General features: G+C 40.3%; 1 protein-coding gene across 8 annotated transcripts; it reads right to left on the bottom strand.

The window, feature by feature from the left end:
- Positions 1-946: 946 nt before the first annotated feature.
- Positions 947-17,597, bottom strand: LOC129179981 (uncharacterized). 8 transcript variants are annotated; one of them, XM_054773907.1, is made up of 6 exons: positions 17,526-17,556; positions 14,506-14,544; positions 5,809-5,860; positions 1,930-2,127; positions 1,581-1,856; positions 947-1,493 (listed from the first exon to the last, which is right to left on the bottom strand). In XM_054773907.1, the coding sequence occupies exons 2-6, from the start codon at positions 14,521-14,523 to the stop codon at positions 1,315-1,317; spliced, it is 723 nt and encodes a 240-aa protein (XP_054629882.1). In that variant the 5' UTR covers positions 14,524-14,544; positions 17,526-17,556; the 3' UTR covers positions 947-1,314. The 8 variants fall into 8 exon arrangements, 7 of the variants coding, with proteins under 7 accessions (XP_054629882.1, XP_054629888.1, XP_054629883.1 ...); XM_054773913.1 differs by having other exon boundaries at positions 1,581-1,852; XR_008570077.1 differs by lacking the exon at positions 14,506-14,544 and having other exon boundaries at positions 1,581-1,860; positions 17,526-17,597.
- Positions 17,598-18,976: the final 1,379 nt, after the last annotated feature.

Genomic DNA, 18,976 nt, shown 5'->3' with positions numbered 1-18,976 from the left:
TAGGACTACAAGATGACACTCTTTTGACTTATAATGTAGGACAAAGAGCTTCCTTTCTCCTCTTTTATTCTCCACTCCCAAAGCACCTTTTGCTGAGTTAAGGAATTTTCCTGCAATAGATAATCAAAGCATAATTCTAAATCTAATCTAAAAAAAAATCTAAAAAAAAAATCTAAAAATCTAATAATTCTAATTTTAAATTTTGAGAGTGGCAGGCACTGACTGGAGGTTTTAAAGTTTCTCCTAAATAACTTAACTGGGCTGTTTGCAACTGTTACACGGCTGCCTAGTGGGCGCTAGCATTCTTGCTCCGAGCACATAAGCCACGTCCCACGTTTAATCTCAAGCCATTAGCATATTGAGGACCAAATCGGACAAGAATGACAAAAATAAATACATCTTTAAAGAATTATGTAAATGTGCAATTAATTAATTAAAATAAACAAATACACCATTAAATAATTTCTTAAGTATGTAATTAATTAAATAAATACACCATTAATTAATTACTTGAATGTGTCTTTAAATCTGTCATTAAATAAATAAACTACCAGTTCATTTAATGTAAAATCATATATAATTATTTCAATATAAAATTAATTATTTCAGTATTTATTTTATTTGTTTATTAAATATTTATTTAATTATTAAATAAATTACTAATTTATTTATTTATTTAATCATTTATTACATTATTTCGTTATTTAATTATTTCACTGACTTGTGTATTGCAACTTCATGAATTCATTACCTCCGCCAAGGAGGTCATGTTTGTTTGTTTGTGCTCAAAATAACTTGAAAAGTTCTGATTGGATTTGGATGAAAATTTCAAGAATTGTCGTAAATGGGATATGGAACTAATTACATTTTGGGAGGGGTGATCCGGATCACTGTCTGGATCCAGGATTTTTTTAAAGGTTTATTTAACATTGCGAGAGAGGACCATTTTCGACATTTGTGCATATAACTCCACAAAAAATGGTCAGAGCACTTAGAAACAAAAATACAGGACAAGTTTCCAACAGGTTGTACAAAATATCACAGATTGATCTAGATAATGGAATAAATCTGGAAACTATGATCCAGAATATTAAAAAATAAGGGACCTTTGGAATTGTTATCATACAAAGACAACAAATGAAGCTATACACATGCAACAAACACCATGCAATGTCCAAGAAGTTATTGTCACCTGCCACCACTGGCCTCCACTCTCCACTCACAGAATCCCCCGTTGGTGTAGAGGAGTCTGTGAGCCTGGGTGGGATGTAGCGGGTGGCTGGGGTGTTGGCAGCATCTGTGCTGCGTAAATAGTTATGCAGTGACACACAGGCGTTCACAACCTTTACTGTCTTCTGTGGGTGGAACTTCATTGGTCGTCCCAGTATGGGTCATTGCACTGCCAGGATGCCAAAGCTGTTCTCTACCACCCTCCTGGCACGTGAATGGACGTACGTAGTTGTAGATCCGCTTGGCATCATCAAGGTTTTTTCCTTAATGCAATGAAAAGAGTTTAGGCTTTTATACAAAAAACAAAACATTTGCAAATATCCCCCCTTTGCATATACTGTATATCATACCTGGAAATGGCCGCATCAGTTTATGGGGCAGAGAAAACGCACCATCGCCCAAGAACACATGTGGTACATTCACCGAGGAACCTGGAAGGTTGGCAGGGGGTACTAGTTCCAAATTTCTGAGAAGCAGATCCCTCACAAATCTGCACTCCTGGAAAATTCCACTATCACTTTCGCTGCCATAGGCTCCTATGTCCACCATGGTGAATCTGTAGGTCGCATGGCACACTGCCATCAGGACGAGGGAATGTGTCCCTTTGTAATTGAAGTAGTCACTTCCTGCCTTTGGGGGTGCTTTTATTATTACATGGTTCCCATCAATGCAACCTCGACAATTCGGGAAATTCCATACTTGCCAGAATTCCTTTGAAGTTTCCGACCACTGTACAGCATTTGGTAGTCCAAACTGCCTCGCAGACATACGCTTTGGTTATTCCCAGAGGCAAGGACACGGTGGGTAACTGCAAATCTCTCCTGTGGTGTAATAGGGCATCTATGCTTGCGTGAATGTCTGATGTAAGGTTGAATTCCATGTAACAAGTCATCGAATCTGTAGGATGACATCCGAAAATATTTCAAGTGTACCTCTTCGTCCATCCCACGCATCAGCCTCATGAGTACATTTTGCTCCCCCTCATCTCGCCTCCTATTCAAAGGACGAGTGGACCAACTTCTCTTCCTTTTCTGTCGCAGCAGCAAATAAATACAACACAATTCCTCTTCCTCAAGAAGTAGACGCGCAAGTTATGCCATGTTGGAAGTTGAGTTAACAATGGCAAACTTCTTACACTCTAGTTTAGTACCGTGGTAGACGTGTGTTTTTGATACACTTCCCCCTGCAGTTTGGGAGCAGACGGCCCACGGAGTATAAAGTCACACACGGTCTATCGAGCAGATTTCTCGTTTGTGCAGAAAGTATAACCCAGCCTTAATGCAATGCTATACATATACTCTTTGTTTAACAAATACAGTATTGCATTCCCTCGTTTATAGCAGGTAATTGGTTCCACACCTGACCATGATAAGTTAATTTCCGCAAGGTAGGATTCCTTCTTTATAAATATAATATTTTCGTAGTTAGAGCATAGAAAAAGCATGTTTCTGACCTTTTAAATACAGTTTTTAACATAAGTAGAGACTTCTAGACATGAAATAACATCCATATAGTAACCTTTACGTTTACCTTATCCTTTAGTATCCTTTACACTCATATTATCCAATAGAGTAGACATAATAATAGAAAATAAGACATCTTAGACATAAACAAGCCATAAAATAGACTCACATGTTAGCACTGATAGCGTACTTCCTATTGTTTCCTGTTGGCTATTGTTTCATGTAACATTACTGACACCTAGTGGCCAGAGTAGAATACTACTGTAATGCCACTGTTTGTGGTTAAGAAGAGGCTCCCGATGCACTTAAATTGCTAAGCAGAGAGCACGTTTGCAGTGAACATCCACACCAGAGATGCTGTCGGCCACAACTCATGCCAGTCACTGCACTCTCAACACTGCTAACCTGCTGCTAACACTCAGCTAAACACAGTCAGCTCTAGCTAGCTAACGTCACACACAAACGTCACTTCTCATGTCCTTAAAGGCAAAGACAAGTCACAAATATTTCACTCCATCACATCTTCTGAAGGCCTAATGTTTATATTTTCATTAATTTTGCCATTTTTATGCTTGAAAATGCATGTGAGGCCAAGGCTACGGCTGGCATAGCATTTGTCATAAAAAAATATATGTACAGTCGTCCCGCAACACTTCGCAGTTCGAATTTTGCACTTTCACTCTATCAGGTTTTTTCCTAAATATAATAATTAATAAATCATGCTGTTTTGTGGTTGAATACGGTCTATTATTAGTCCAAACAGTAAGTAAGCTTTTTCAAGCTTAAAATGGCTAAATGAACTAAAATACAAATATAAGGCATTCAAAGATGTTTATATAATTTAATAGTATTTTACACTGGTCACTAGGTGTCAGTGATCTTACTTGATTGCCGGAACAACAGGCTTTTATTGCAGGTTTGAATTATTTTACAACAGGCACAACAATTGTTATTAAATTAATAATAGTTGAAACTCAACTCTGAACCCCCAACATCACTTCCTGTCCACCTGCCACACAGGTCCCACAGGGAACACATTTACTGCAGCACACACAAGCTTGAGTCTTAAATGACTTATTTACTTGTCTACTACATCGGGTAATATGAGTGTAAAGTTTACTATAGGGGTATTATTTCATGTTTAGAGGGCTAATAAAGAAGGTTTAGAAGGTTGTAAACAGGTTTTATATGCTCTCAAGACAAAAATATGGAATACAACAATAGGAATAAGGAGTCCTACTTTGCGAGAAAACTGTTAAATGATAAATTCTATTATTCATTCAGCAAGCATAAGAGATGTATTTTGTTGATAGAAATCCTAATATACCAGACAATGAAAATCTATCTTTAGGTTGCATAAAAATTGACCAGAAAATACATGCTAAATTATGGATATTTTTTTTCTTATGACATATAAAATGTGTTGCTTTCAGAAAATAATTTGGGAATTGTCCCTCTATTTCCACTGTGCCCCAAATAAACCTGGATGTTCACCATCCATCAGGTATACATGGAGAGCTGACCTGTCATAAATTCATGAGTGGGGATGATGACAGGGCCATAGCCAATCTTCATGAAAGAATTTTTTTGAAAAAAAGGTACTTGGTTCCCATTCCCCCACTGCCAAAGCCCTCTTCCCACCACAGCTCACCCTTTACCCTCAGCAGTGGAGCACCCTTTGCTCCTTATCTTTCGGCCCCTCTCGCTCTTTCTCTGTCTATTTCTGTGTCTCTCTCTCCCTTTCTCTCTTCATGGGTAAGCAGGTAATCATGAGCTGTCACAGAAAGGTGACCCATTAATGTGATGGATACGGTGTGAAAAACAAATGGTGTGAAACGTGTGGATTGCTGTCCTTACTGCACCTTGGCCTTTTGTTCTGTCATATCAATATCCACACAGGGCCTCATTACACCGCTGCACTACACAATGAGTGGAGAGCCAGGGTCAAGACTGCGCCACGCTCCCTTTGACTGGCTCTGACTGGGCTTTTCAGCTCAACTATCACCCCAGAGGACTCCCCCTGTAAACAGCTAGAGAGCAGCCTCTGGAGCCAGAGAAAGCACACATCACCTCAGACTAAATAAGCAACCCCAGCAGCCCTGTTTGCATTTGGGACTCTGTTACATACGCCGTCTATAATCAAAAATGTCGCTTATGATATTTCATACTGTGCATTTTGTAGTTAAACACAACTTTGTATTTTAAATGTCCATGGACTTCATTATTGAGCCATTTCTATGTTATATCTCCAAAGCAGAAATTGAAATAGGGACAATTTTTTCTCCTATACATTAACCTTCGAACCACAAGACAGCAGCCCTACCCTCTGAGATAAAATAATACTTGCTTTAGCCATTGATGTTTCATAAAGGTATTTTTCTGCAAATGTTCATATTCCTTGGCAATCGATCACATTTTCCCCAGACAATGACAGGCCGCATTGTAATAATTGGAACTCTACATCGCTGGGCTTCGTGTGAACGGTAGCAAAAGAATCAATAAGTAGGACTTACGGGAAAGTGTATGGACTCGTAAATTGCTTCAGGCATACTCTAAGATGGGCACTTAGTTTTTCAAAGAGCCATACTGCCAGTCAAGGTCGAGAGGGGACGCAGTGAGGAGCTATCACAGTCCTGGCCTAACCCCACACTGTCCATTATATTTCGCCACTGACTGGTCAAGCACTTATTAAAGACTGAGGCTAATTCTACTGCCAGGACCTGTGATCCACAAAGTAACAGCTAATCACCAATTAAGAAATATTATATATTGCAATCAATTGATTTTATGTGCAGTATCCAGGCAGCCCTACAGAATTAAAACTCACTTGTAAGTGCCATCAAAGATTCATATAAAGGAGTAAAACTTTGTGAACAGAAACACTGAATAGCACTGGTTCTCTTGCCTTTACAGTAGATCATTGCATAACTGAGAGTAGAACACTGTCACACATGAACAAGTGCAAGAGATGTCAATATGTCCTACAGTATATGTTCCCTCTGAAGTCTAAAATGGTGGTCTGGTGGACATCTCGGATAAAACACATGGGACTCTATTAGGGATGATGGTTACGGACCACAAACTAATCTTGTATGACAAACCGTTATATTCAGACCTGGTGATGAATTGAGTGCTGCAGTCCCCCATGCTGTCATGTCAGTGTAGAGCTGAAACAGATTGAGAAGGGTCAGACAGCTGATTGATGTTGAAGGAATCTTGCCACTCCTTAAAAATATTATAAAACAGCCCTGTGGCATGTATGAAATGATGAAATTATACTTTTTTGCGAAACACACATATTTACAGTTGTGTGTGGTAAGCAGATTTGGGAAGGAATTCCAAAGTGTGAGTCCACTCCAGTCCACTCAGGTTTTTGTTTTACCATTTGTGTGTTATTGTGGCTCACCTCAATTTGCTCATATAATTAAGATTAGCAATGGCGTAACAGGGAGGGATAACTTTTTGTTTTATCCATTTTATTTTTTAACCTCTCTGGCTCCTTTTTTACCTGCGTTTTACCTGCTAACTTGAGGCTGAAGGAAATGGAAGCTTCAGAGACAGAAACAAAAACCCAGCTAATGAATGGTGGACATTTGATGCATCCCTAGATGGCATAGTGACTCAAAATAGCAAAAAGTTTAAAAAAAAAAAAACCCTCTTTCATCTGTCCATCTCCTAACCTCCTTGAATGCTGATGCATGAATTTTATTAAGACTATAAGACAAACTTTGGCTAATCCTGGCAACATAAAAATTGTCACAAAATAAAAATATTTCTTTATTTAAATGTGCAGCATCGTTTTACGTAATATTGTAACATTTTTAACAGTAATACAATCAGTGGTGGTTCTGCCTCCATGATTTCGCGAAGTTGCGAAAGCGCTAATTCAAATTCAAATGTGTCCCTGCATCGCGCACCAACGTCCTCACTTTCTCGGTTACCTTGAAGGGGATGATGACTTGTGATGATAATTTCACATCGTCTTTCATTGGTTTGGTTTTATCCACTTGATGTGAGCAGTATGATCTTTTTTTTCCCCACACACCCTTGCGGCGCCCCCAACAGAATGCCACCCTGGGCTATTGCCCATGTGGCCCATATCTAAAACCCCCACTGAATACAACTGAAAGAGGCCCCTGCAGCACACTTTGGACAGCCACGTGTGTTTTGCCAGGAAGGCGATTGTGCCCAAGCTCTACCCTCTTGGCGATGTTGGTCAGGGACTGGGTTGCATTATGGAGGGTTTTTTTTACAGCTTTCAGACGTACATTGCACGGCGTTACGGAGGTGGAGTTCACTCCCACGCGCCTGCTCGACAGATGCTTCACCTTTGTTGATGGCTTGCAGTTAATTACCGAGTAAATGCATGATGCAGGTAACACTTAAATGCGCACCCTTATTTGCTAAACATATACACCAGGGCCGGTTGTTAAAAACTCGGTAAATTCTTAACCCGCCGTTAGCTAACCGACCGTTAAAGCGTTGTTCAAAACATGGTTAGTTACGTTGTTAGTTAATGGCACTGTCAAAGTTAACCATGTGGTTGACGTCACTGGTCAGTGCCAATATATAAAAATTTATAGCAAAATGATTTAACAAATTAAAAAAAGACGCGCTTAACCTAAAAATGTTCAAATTGTATTCTGCAACAAATTAAGCTAAATGTTTTTTTTACAAATTAAAACAAGCAAGCAATTTATGAACGACACAATTAAATAAAAATGTTTTTGGGTTAAAAACATTTTGCTCAGCACAAGCTGTTATACAGTAGTTTGAAAAAATACTGAAAGCCGGCCCACCTTCAAAATAAGAGTCTTAGGGTTCAACCTAATATCGGCTCCAAGATAATAATACGTTTCATAGCTATTCATGTATAAACGAACTACGAGCAATATTTATCAAATGTATGTTTTATTTGTTATTGCTACACACGTGTACAGAACTTAGCTTTCAGTACATTGCAAAGGCAAGACTATGTACTATGTACTAAGACTATGTCGGCAGGGTTCACCATGAACTTTCATTTAGCCTCTCAGACTTTGCCTTTCTTCTGAACGCAGCAGCCTGCGGGCCTGGTGAGCTGAATACCCGGCGAGCAAAGCATCCGAGGCGTAAACGAGGCAAGCGAGCCGGCCTGCATGCTAGGCTAAAAGCTAGAGCGACTAGGCCACCGCTACCAAGCCTGCTGCTAGCCAACGTCCGCTCTCTTGAAAACAAGATGGACGAACTAGTGCAAGGATTACAGCTCAACGTGAGATCAGGGAATGCTGTGTCCTCACCTTCACAGAAACCTGGCTGACGGAGGATATACCGGACTCGGCGATCCAGTTGGAATCATTTGCTGCTTACCGGGGAGATCGGACTTTAGCGTCTGGTAAACACAGAGGTGGCGGCGTCTGTGTTTACGTAAACAAACGGTGGTGCACAGACGTACAGACGATGGAAAAGCACTGCTCGCAGGACATTGAGCTGCTGATGGTGAAATGCAGACCTTTTTATTTACCTCGTGAGTTTAGCGCTGTGTATTTAACTGCCGTTTACATCCCACCACGAGCTAACACTGCTAATGCACTAGGCCTCCTGCATGACATCATTGATAAACACGAGACCAAACACCCAGACGCTGTATTCATTATATCTGGCGATTTCAACCACTGTAACCTCAGGACTGTCCTCCCCAAATATTACCAGCATGTGAGCTTTCCCACAAGGGAAAATAACATCCTGGACCAAGTCTACAGCAACATGAAAGGTGCTTTGAAGGCTGTTCCAAGACCCCACTTTGGAAAGGCTGACCACATCTCTATATTCCTTTATCCAACATACAGACAACTTCTCAAAAAAGCTCCCCCTGTAAGTATAGCAGTTAAAGTGTGGAAGGAAGAAACTGATCAAGTACTTCAGGACTGCTTTGGCTGCACAAACTGGGATGTGTTTAAAACTGCAGCGGGGAGGGAAGATTGTACTCTTGATTTGGATGAATACGCTTCTGCTGTTACTGGCTACATTAGCACATGCATAGAGACTGTTACCACCACCAAGTATTACAGAAAATACCCTAACCAAAAACAGTGGATGAACTGTGATGTAAGGGCTAAGCTACGTGCTCGTTCGACTGCATTTGTCATGGGCACCGCTGATGACTACAAAAAGGCCAGATATGACCTGAGGAGGTCCATACGAGAGGCCAAAAGACAGTAGAGACAGAAGCTGGAGGGCTACTATTCCACCTCAGACCCTCGGCGCATGTGGGCGGGGCTCCAGCACATCACAGACTATCGACAGCAGAGTAGCGTAGCCACGTCCAGCCAAACCACATTTCCAGATGAGCTGAACGAGTTCTATGCCCGCTTTGACACCCAAACTCCTGATGAGCAGAGAGGGTGGCTGGACTTGGGGAGTACACAGGACTCACCTCTCATGGTGACATCAGCTGATGCTGATGCTGATGTGCGCAGGGTTCTAAACAAAACAAACCCACGAAAAGCAGCAGGGCCAGACAACATCTCAGGACGTGCACTTCGGGTTTGCTCATCAGAGCTAGCTGATGTGCTTGCTGACATATTTAACCTGTCGCTTGCACAAGCATCTGTACCGACCTGCTTTAAGTCCACCACCATAGTGCCCGTACCCAAGAAGAGCAACGTGACCTGCTTGAATGACTATCGCCCTATAGCACTCACTCCTATTGTTATGAAGTGCTTTGAAAGAATAGTCATGACCCACATCAAAAAGAGCATCCCGGCGGCAACTGTGGACCCTCTACAGTTTGCATATCGCCAGAACCGGTCCACGGATGATGCAGTCAACACTGCCATCCACACAGCCCTTTCTCACCTACAGGGCCAGGACACATACGTCAGAATGCTATTTATAGACTATAGCTCTGCTTTTAATACAGTCAGCCCCCACAGACTCACAAATAAGCTCCTCACACTTGGCCTGTCTCCCTCCCTCTGTAACTGGGTGTTTAACTTTCTAACAGGCAGACCCCAGTCAGTCAGAGTCCACAATCGCACATCCAGCTCAAGAATTGTGAGCACTGGGACCCCACAGGGGTGTGTGCTGAGTCCACTCCTCTACACGCTCTTCACCTACGATTGCGTGGCCTCCCAGAACAACACCAGCATCATTAAATTTGCGGATGACACTACAGTCATCGGACTGATCACTGGTGGTGTTGAAACATCATACAGAAGAGAGGTGGCGGACCTCATAGCTTGGTGCCGTGCTAACAATCTCCTTCTCAATACAGATAAGACTAAAGAGATGATCATCGACCCAAGAACAAGGGAAAAGGAGCTGCATAAACCCCTGTTTATTGATGAGACTGAGGTGGAGAGGGTGAAAACCTTCAAGTTCCTTGGCACACACATCAGCGAGGACCTCACCTGGTCTCACAACACCCAACAAATTATGAAGAAGTCCCAAAGGAGACTGTACTTCCTGAGAAGACTGAGGAAATTTGGCATGTCCACCACAATCCTGAGTTGCTTCTACAGATGCACTATGGAAAGTGTCCTTACCGCCTCCATCACTGTTTGGTACGGTAACTGTACAACACGTGATAGGAAGGCACTCCAGCGGGTGATCAAGACCTCACAGAACATTGTTGGGGCAGCCTTCCCCTCACTGCAAGACATTTATAAATCTAGAGTCCTACGAAGAACACACAACCTCATCAAGGACAGCACACATCCACAACACTCATTATTCACACTCCTACCGTCAGGCAGACACTACAGGAGTTTGAAGTCCAGGACCACAAGGCTGGCAAACAGCTTTTACCCACAGGCCATCAGGCTTCTCAACGAAGCACTCACACACGCCGCACGCAACACACGCACACACTCATAGCACTTTATTTATTTATTTATTTATTTGTATTATTTACTTGTATTAATGTCTCTTCTGTTGTTGCTTAATTTATTGGTATATATGTTTATGTGTTTATGTTTCTTATGTTCTTATTCTTTCTTGTGTTTTCTTTCTTTTCTTGGGAGAATGAACAGAATAAGATTTTCATTGCATGGTATAACTGCTGTTTTACCATGCACATGACAATAAAACTCTCTTGAATGTACAACATCCGACACACTGTACTTACAATTCCGCTGGAAAGCTTTAAAAATAATGTAACTATCGCCTTAAATTGCAAGTTCATAAAAATATAATGTTGTGACACTGACAAAGCCTCAAATAGCTCTATGTACAATTATTCCATCAAAATAGTTGTTGTTAAACATGACTAAGATAGAATTTGCAAGCTTAACACAGTTCAATAAAATAGTTTCCTTTAAAGTAATGCAAGTGAAGTAATGCATAACCCGGACATCAGCAATGCACATTAGGAGACATAACCGTATGGCATCATGAGGGCAGCGCTAGTTGCCAACTCCATCTTGAGAGTTAACCACCTGTTAAAAACTTTGCGGTGGTCCTTAGGTGTGTTAACTTTACGTCAAGTTAACAGTCGGTTAAAGTTAACCGAGTTTTGGACAACAAGATAACGGTGCCGCTAAAGTTAACAGTCGGTTAAGTCTACTTAACCAGTGGTTAAATAAATAACGAAATTTTGAACAACCGGGCCCATGTTGCTAAATTGTCAACACTGAACTCTCCTATGTATGAGGTGTGTTATGAAACTGAACCGGTGATCGCGGGTGCTTGAAAGTTGGCGCTTGGCCAAATGCAATGAGCATTAATAGAACCAGTCGGTGATTAAGGGTGCAGACACATCCCAACATCTACGTGGGTTGATGTGACAATTATTTAGGTAAAGTTGATCAACACGTCACTTGCTGACGCTGTGAACACCAAGGTAGGTTGGATTGCAAGGTGTGCCTAAAGCACTTAATGTGTGCTTCCAATAATGCCTCATACCCTGCCACTTCCATATTACTATATTATCATTGATAGTAGCAATGCCACAGGTCACAGTCTGATTGGCTTCTGGCTTCCCTGTTCTCACGATAAGGCTATTCTCCAAACAAGAAATCTTCTCACGTTTTATGGTAAATGGTCAGTTTTGGAGTTGAATTAGACTGAAATACTGAATGCTATAGTACTAGTATTTTACTAATGTGCAGGGTTGGGAGTAATGGGGTTAAAAATAACACTGCTGTTGGTTTCCAGTTACAGGTAATCCAAGTAAAACCTCATTAAGATCCAAATGTGCAAAATGCAAATTCTAGCAATTTTTCAACTCGTCTTAAGGTTTTGATCAGGAGTGTATCTCCAACTTGCACACTGTCTCAGCCTCCTCTCCGCACCCACACAACACTTCTTTGTTTGCCACCAATAACATGCGAGGTGCATTCATGAACATCGGAACTCCAAACATCAACACAGAACACAAGCAGGCCGTTCCATTATCCACTGATATGGTAAGCTCTCAACTGCACATGCCAGATATTTGAAAATTTTTCATAAAAGTAAAGCAATAATTACTTTCCTTGGTAACTAATTACAATTATGAGGGTGTGCTTCTGTTAATACTTAAATTACTTTTTTGGAAAAGCAACCAGCAAATTACTGTTTTAAAGTTAATTGTAACACTGGTAATGTGTTGTCTTGTAAAAGATGCCGTTAACTACATTCAGAAGAAAAACATGTAGAACAAAATACATGGTTTGGTTTGGTTTGGTTTAGTTTATTTGAACATGAAGGTTACAATGGAATACATCTCATGAATCATTTTTTTTCACAGTTCCACATGTCCAAAAGGAGTAGGAAGAAGCAAAGCTTATTTAATCCTACCCCCCATCCATTCTACATCTAGTACAGTACATGTTGTTCACTTCCTGCATTCCATGTCATGTTTTCTGTGATAGTCAGGATAATACATAATAGATAACGGTAAGACCCCCCCCCCATATATATATATATATATATATATATATATATATACACACACACATATACATTAATAATAATAATAATAATAATAATTAATAAATAGTTTAAAATAAATATGAATAAAGAACAAAACAGAACATCATTGTGATAATCAAGACTCTTCTGCCTTATGTTTAGCAAACATTGTTTTTTGAATTTGCTCATCTCTGTACTTTGTTTGAGTTCCTTACTCAATCCGTTCCATAATTTAATTCCACACACGGAAATGCTGTGGGTTTTCAGCGTTGTTCTCGCATATAAATGTTTTAGGTTTAATTTTCCTTTAAGATCATATTTCTCCTCTCTGATTGAGAAATACTTTATTAGGGTTTGGGGAACGAGTTGTTATTAACTTTATACATTATTCTAGCAGTTTGAAAGTTGAAATTTTAATATCTGCGATTTTAAAAATCGAGGGTTTGTATGTTCTCTATACTTGGCATTATGAATTATCCTCACAGATCTTTTTTGCAGTACAGTGAGTGGGTGAAGATTGCTTTTGTAATTATTTCCCCATATCTCCACACAATACATTAGATATGGTAATACTAGGGAACAGTACAGGGTGTGGAGTGATTTCCATGTTTCATCAATGTAACATTACTGACGTCTAGTAAACAGAATACTACATGACTTGTCTTTCATTTGATTAATAATAATATTTGATTAATAACACAGATCATTTAATTAATTCATACATTTTTGAAAAACAGTGATAGAGGGTGGGAGCGATGTTCGAACAGTGATGTAGCGAGGGGTAACTGTACTGCAAAGGTGTCTTATACTGTGGACACATCCTGTCTGTGAGCAAGAGTGCTATGTTAAAAAAGTGACAAATGGCAATGGTGTAATGGGCAAAAGTGGAGCTACAGCGCAGATAATGTTTAAACATTAACTGTCACATAAATGTAAAAAGAAGTTAACCACTGTTAACATAAACATCATCTTGTGAGCTATGCTCATGTCTTAGGTGATGACTGAGTTTTGGAAGAATTTAGTGGTGTATTTTTCCCAGAAATATTGGTTGAATTAAGGGCATTTGAATATAAAGGTTTCACTTGTACTATTATGTGTTCTGTCAAGTTGTGAGAAAATATGTCTCCAAATCGGTAGAGTTATGCACTGGCCTCTACTGTATAAGTTTGCTCACTGTAAAAGCGGTATTTATCACTGCTGCCCAATGAAAAGCATACGGGTATGTACAATATATGCACTTGTATATCTTCTGTACTGTACCGCTTTATTTGGAGTTACATGTTTTTTTATTGGACTACTATGCAACTTAGTTGTTATCTGAGGGGGTCTATTCTTCAGTGGGGCAGCTATGATTTTTATTAATAACAGAATAATGTAGACAATGACGATGCTCCATAGTCTATCCGTGCTCACCCTTTTCCTCCTCACCCTCCCTCCTCACTCTTCTTCCAGTGATGACCACATCCCCACTGTAATGTACCTGTGTGTGAAGGACACTCCGACCGGCGGGGCTATCACAGACACAATCTCACAGCACTTTAATAACTTTGAGAGCGGTCAGCACCCTGTGCTTTAATAACACTCCCTGTCAGCTCACCCCACATGGCACAAAATTGTGTCGTTGGAATTCTTTATGGTGGGGGACCACACAAGTCTGGTGATGGGGCTGGAATATAGCTGCGATCAACCCACTTCTTCCCTCTAAATGGGTTTCCAAGAGCCATGTTTTTATCTGTCTCAAAACAAATATGAGAGAAGACAGAAACTGGCCTCATGACACAGCAATAATCTTTTAAAATGAGCGCTGTTGTCTTTGAAAAAAAATTGTAACTGTTTTCTCTGAGCGAACCTAAATTTCACTCACTCATAAGATAAAAATGTCAAAGCTCGGTGGGCTGTAGAATGCTCACATCACACATACAACTCTCAGAATACTCACAAATAGTTGACAGGTCATATAGTAAATCCACAGAAAGGGCTGAAAGACAACAAATGTCACAAAAACAAAACTATGAGTGGACTGTATTCTCCTTTTGACTATTGGAATTCCCAATGATGTCCATGCTTGGTTATTTGCCCTAGTGTATGGTGTGTAAGATGGATTGATTACATTTACCGGTATGTTATTTTCACTGCCATTTGGCTTATCATTATGCAAATATGTGATTATCTGTTAGGAGAGATCACAGCCAGTGGCATCACAAATGCAGTGTGTTTGTCTCCAGTATCCCATATGAAAGGAAAATTCAAGCTGAGCAAATGAAGTGTAAATCACTGTGTGCCACACAGTTATTGGCTACGTTTTCCAGCTAATGATGGGCACGGGCTGCATGTTTTTGTGATACGCTTGAGATTATAGCCTCTCCTTCAGCACTGCTGCAATCCTGCCCCTCCCTGCGTAGTACTACTGATTAACATAATCAGCCGACATTAGTTATTCATGTGATGTGCAGAAGCGCTTGGGGGTCAAATCTTTGCCCTGTCTAATAACCTATGTTAAATATTAAAGAAGTACATGGGCTGCCTGATTTACATGCCTCTCATCCTGCCTTTAGATGCACAAGTTGTAAGAAAAAAAATCACTCTCGGTCTGGGGTCCATTACTTAGAATGCAGAAAAAATAGGTAGTGCTCTGAGGAGGCATTGCTTGTTCATGAGAGGAAGTGAAGAGATCATGCCAACTGTATCCAATAAGAGATCATGTTCATGAACTTTCTGTACATGCTGAAGCACAGACAGTATTAGATTGTTTCACAGAAAACCAACCAGTGGCTATAGCAGCCCTGCACAATTGCTCTACATGTGGATGTGCACAGGGGACGTTTTCCACTCGGCTTCACCTAAATGACCCCAGTGGGCATGCATTAACTGACTTGCTGCATATTTGCGTGCCTGCATCTCTTGATTCCCTTGATTAAGGACAAATGAGTGCTGAGAAGCCCATGTCGGGTGTGCCAAGCACCGAGTGGAGGGGGAGAGCTGATGGTCTCCTCAGAAGGAGGCCTATGAAGCCTGAGGAAGTCATTAGGAGACCAGTGACCTCACTGGTGCAGAGCTCAAAGATGCTGCCCACTGGCATGATGTCATACTTCACATGTCAGCCTTCATCATGGCAGTGCAGTGACGAGTCCAAAACTGTGAAAAACAGATCATGCACCTGGCAGCCTCATTGCTTTTTGATTCCCAGTTGTGGCACACACACCTATGCACCTACATGCACTCTACTTCCAATGCAGATGAATGTGCTATACTTGAATTAGGCTAGATTTTAATTCTCAAAATGAACTAGGCCTGTAGATGCATACATAAAATATAGTCTACTATGTAATGAGCTGTACTACAAAGGGTATTTTCTGCATCATTTGGGAAAACAGTTGTTCTTGCCAGTTTTTACACCAGGAACTTAGCTGATGTCTATGCGAGCTATAAGGTCCCATCCATCCATCCATTTTCTATACCACTTGTCCTGATTAGAGTCACTGGTGAACTGAAGCCTATCCCAGCTTACTTTGGGATGAGAGGCAGAATACGCCGTGAACTGGTTGTCAGTCAGTCACAGGACACATATAGACAACCAACCATTGACATGCTCATTCACACCTATGGACAATTTAGAGCAGGGATATCCAAACTTTTTCCACCAAGGGATGTGTATGAAAAAGCCAAAGGATGTGAGGGCCATTTTGTAAAAAAATATTTTGTAAAAGGCTAAAAAAAAAAAGATTTCTTATGTTAAAAGATGTTATAAAATATGTTATATTTATTTAAATATAAAAGTTTGTGTTAGCTTTCTGTTGAGATGACAAAGTGTGTTATTATTAACACCTATTATTACACCTTTTTGTTCATATTTCGCTTGTTGCTGTTGTCTTTTTTTGTTTTTTTTTTCTAGAATGTGTTGCCCACCAACAAAAAACAAGCTGTGGGCTGCAAATGGCCCAAACTAGTGAATGTGTGGCCAACATGCTAACCACTTGGCCACCATGCGGCTCAGTTATGACATCCCATAACTTTTAAAAAAGAGCATTATATAGGGTGTGTTCACACTTGTTTTTTTTTCTCTGCGCAGTTAACAATTGTCAGTAAAGTATTTGCACGAATTCACACCAGCTGAAATAAATTATATAAAGACGTTAAAAAGGTTCCTCCGTTTTACACGTAGAAGGAGATGTGCTGCAAGGAGAAGCAGTTCCTGACAACTTCAACTGTAATGAGCTGTGTTGAAAAGTCCAAGTCAGGTATGTTTTACTTCTGTATTTACCCTTCTAGCCTTAGATTTACGTCTTTATGTTGGGCTTTGCTAATCATCGCCTGGTTTTGGTCACATTTGGTGACATCATATCCATTTGGTGACATCATATCCAGTGTTTTGGTACGTGGGTGCTGTCTGTTCACACTTGTCTCACTCAGCGCTAGCACCCATCTTGAAGTTGTTTTTTTTATGTTAATACATGTTGCTCATTAACAAGGTAACAAAAAATGAAGAGGCTAACTCACTTTAGTTAACATCAAATTGTTTTCAGATACTTCTTAGTCCCATTTTTTTAAAGAAACTGAAAAACGTTTGTGTGGGGGCGAGCTGGCTGTATGTGTGCTCGGTGGGTTTGCTAGAGCACCTCATTCACACCAGCACTCTGATGAGAGAGTGAGTCCACGCACAATAACAGAACTGATGGACTTTATCTACAGTCCAAATTTCCATCCAAGAGGTTAATTTGTAGTGAGTATAATGTCTCAAGGAGTCTGGTTTCTGTATTGAATGAACATCAACATAAATGTAAATCGGTAGTTTAGAAGAGCACATGCTAATTAACCACAAAATGGCCGCTAACAGGTTAGCCAGCACTCCAAAGACATCAGTAAAATACATAGACACACACACAACAATGGGCGAAATTCACCGCCTAATTTGCATATGAATATAATCGTGGGCGATCGTTAGCAGCATATTTAACTTACCTTTGTCACCAACGCATAAAGACATTAGAAGCTTTCTAACAGGCCTGGATGGCTTGGCAGTGGTCCTAATAAGGACCCCTCAGTTGCCCTGCAAGGTGCCTGGCGCAAAACACAACATGAAGTCTGCCCTGAATGGTGCCTGTACTAAACATCAAATTACAACAGGGGAATTTACAGTTTGTGTTCTTACTTTTTATCTGTATATGAAGTACATGCCCCCTCCTTCTCCAGGAGAAGTTCAGATACTTTGTTGTAATAGTTTGATCACCTCCTGGTGATCTGGGGAAATGATCCTCCATCTTGACTGTCAAATTCATACATTTTTTCAGCACAGTTAAAAAATGTCTTGTATTTGACTTGTTTGTAAATCTAGCTCCAGCCTGCACTTCTGTTTGTGTATTTCAATAAAGTTAAAAAAAACAGGAAGGACAGCAGTGTCAAGCACCTTCCAGCTTACTGAAAGGGCATCCCATATGACCTATTAGCAAGAATAATGTCACACTTACATTGAAGACATTATATATTATACAGGCTGTAGAATATCATGGTGTATAATAAATGTTTTTGCACAAATCTATTATTAGTGACATGCTGACAAACACAAACTTGCAAGTGCCATAAGCCAACTCAGTGTGCACTCAGATGGAAGGCGGAGCTTGCACACAAGCCAAGAAGCCACATGGCCTCACCTTAGGTTTCTAACCTGTCTTTGATCAGGAAATGTGCATTTTTTTTCTTTAAAAAAATTAAAAAAATGGTTGGACTCATACATAAAATATGTTTATAATACAGTTCAATGGACAAATATTAATATTTTTGTTGTTTTTTTTTCATTATAACAAGTGAGGCTCTGCCTCACCTGATTTCCCTGACTGAACATCACTGCACCCAGCACCCACCAGCACCCTCACTCAGCACCCATCTCTCAGCCAGTTTCGGCCCACCTGTTTTGTCCAGTCCTGTGTTTGGTAGATTGCGTTCACACTTGACCAAACGAACCGCAGTAGCAGAGTAAACGGACTAGAGTCCAATTTAACCAAACCAAACATGACAAGTGTGAACGGACCTATAAACAACAACCCTGCAAGACTGAGGACAGAGCAGGTAAACTAATGAACTCTCCATTAGGCCCTTTGTAATGATACAACTACTCAGGATTTTCTCTGTCTCCTCGTTTTCCTTTTGGAATGTGTTCCTGAAAAAATACTGGTCCTTACTAGCTCCACTTATCACTACTGGGCTGTGATGCCGTTTAGGAACTGGAATAACCTATTGCGCTTATTTGGGATAGAGCAAAGGCCTCTGGGGTCTGCATGGGAAAATACACATTATAGTGTTTCACAGGTTGTAGAGATTAAAAAAACTAACAAACATTAAAGTAGAACGCAATCCTGAATTATTTCTGTTTCAAATGCAGTTTGTTAAATCTTCCATTTTTTTCCCCATAGAAA

Source organism: Dunckerocampus dactyliophorus, chromosome 4 (assembly GCF_027744805.1).
Source record: "Dunckerocampus dactyliophorus isolate RoL2022-P2 chromosome 4, RoL_Ddac_1.1, whole genome shotgun sequence".
Lineage (NCBI taxonomy): Eukaryota > Metazoa > Chordata > Actinopteri > Syngnathiformes > Syngnathidae > Dunckerocampus > Dunckerocampus dactyliophorus.
Note: the sequence above shows the minus strand (reverse complement) of the source record. Positions and strands in the feature narration are given on the sequence as shown.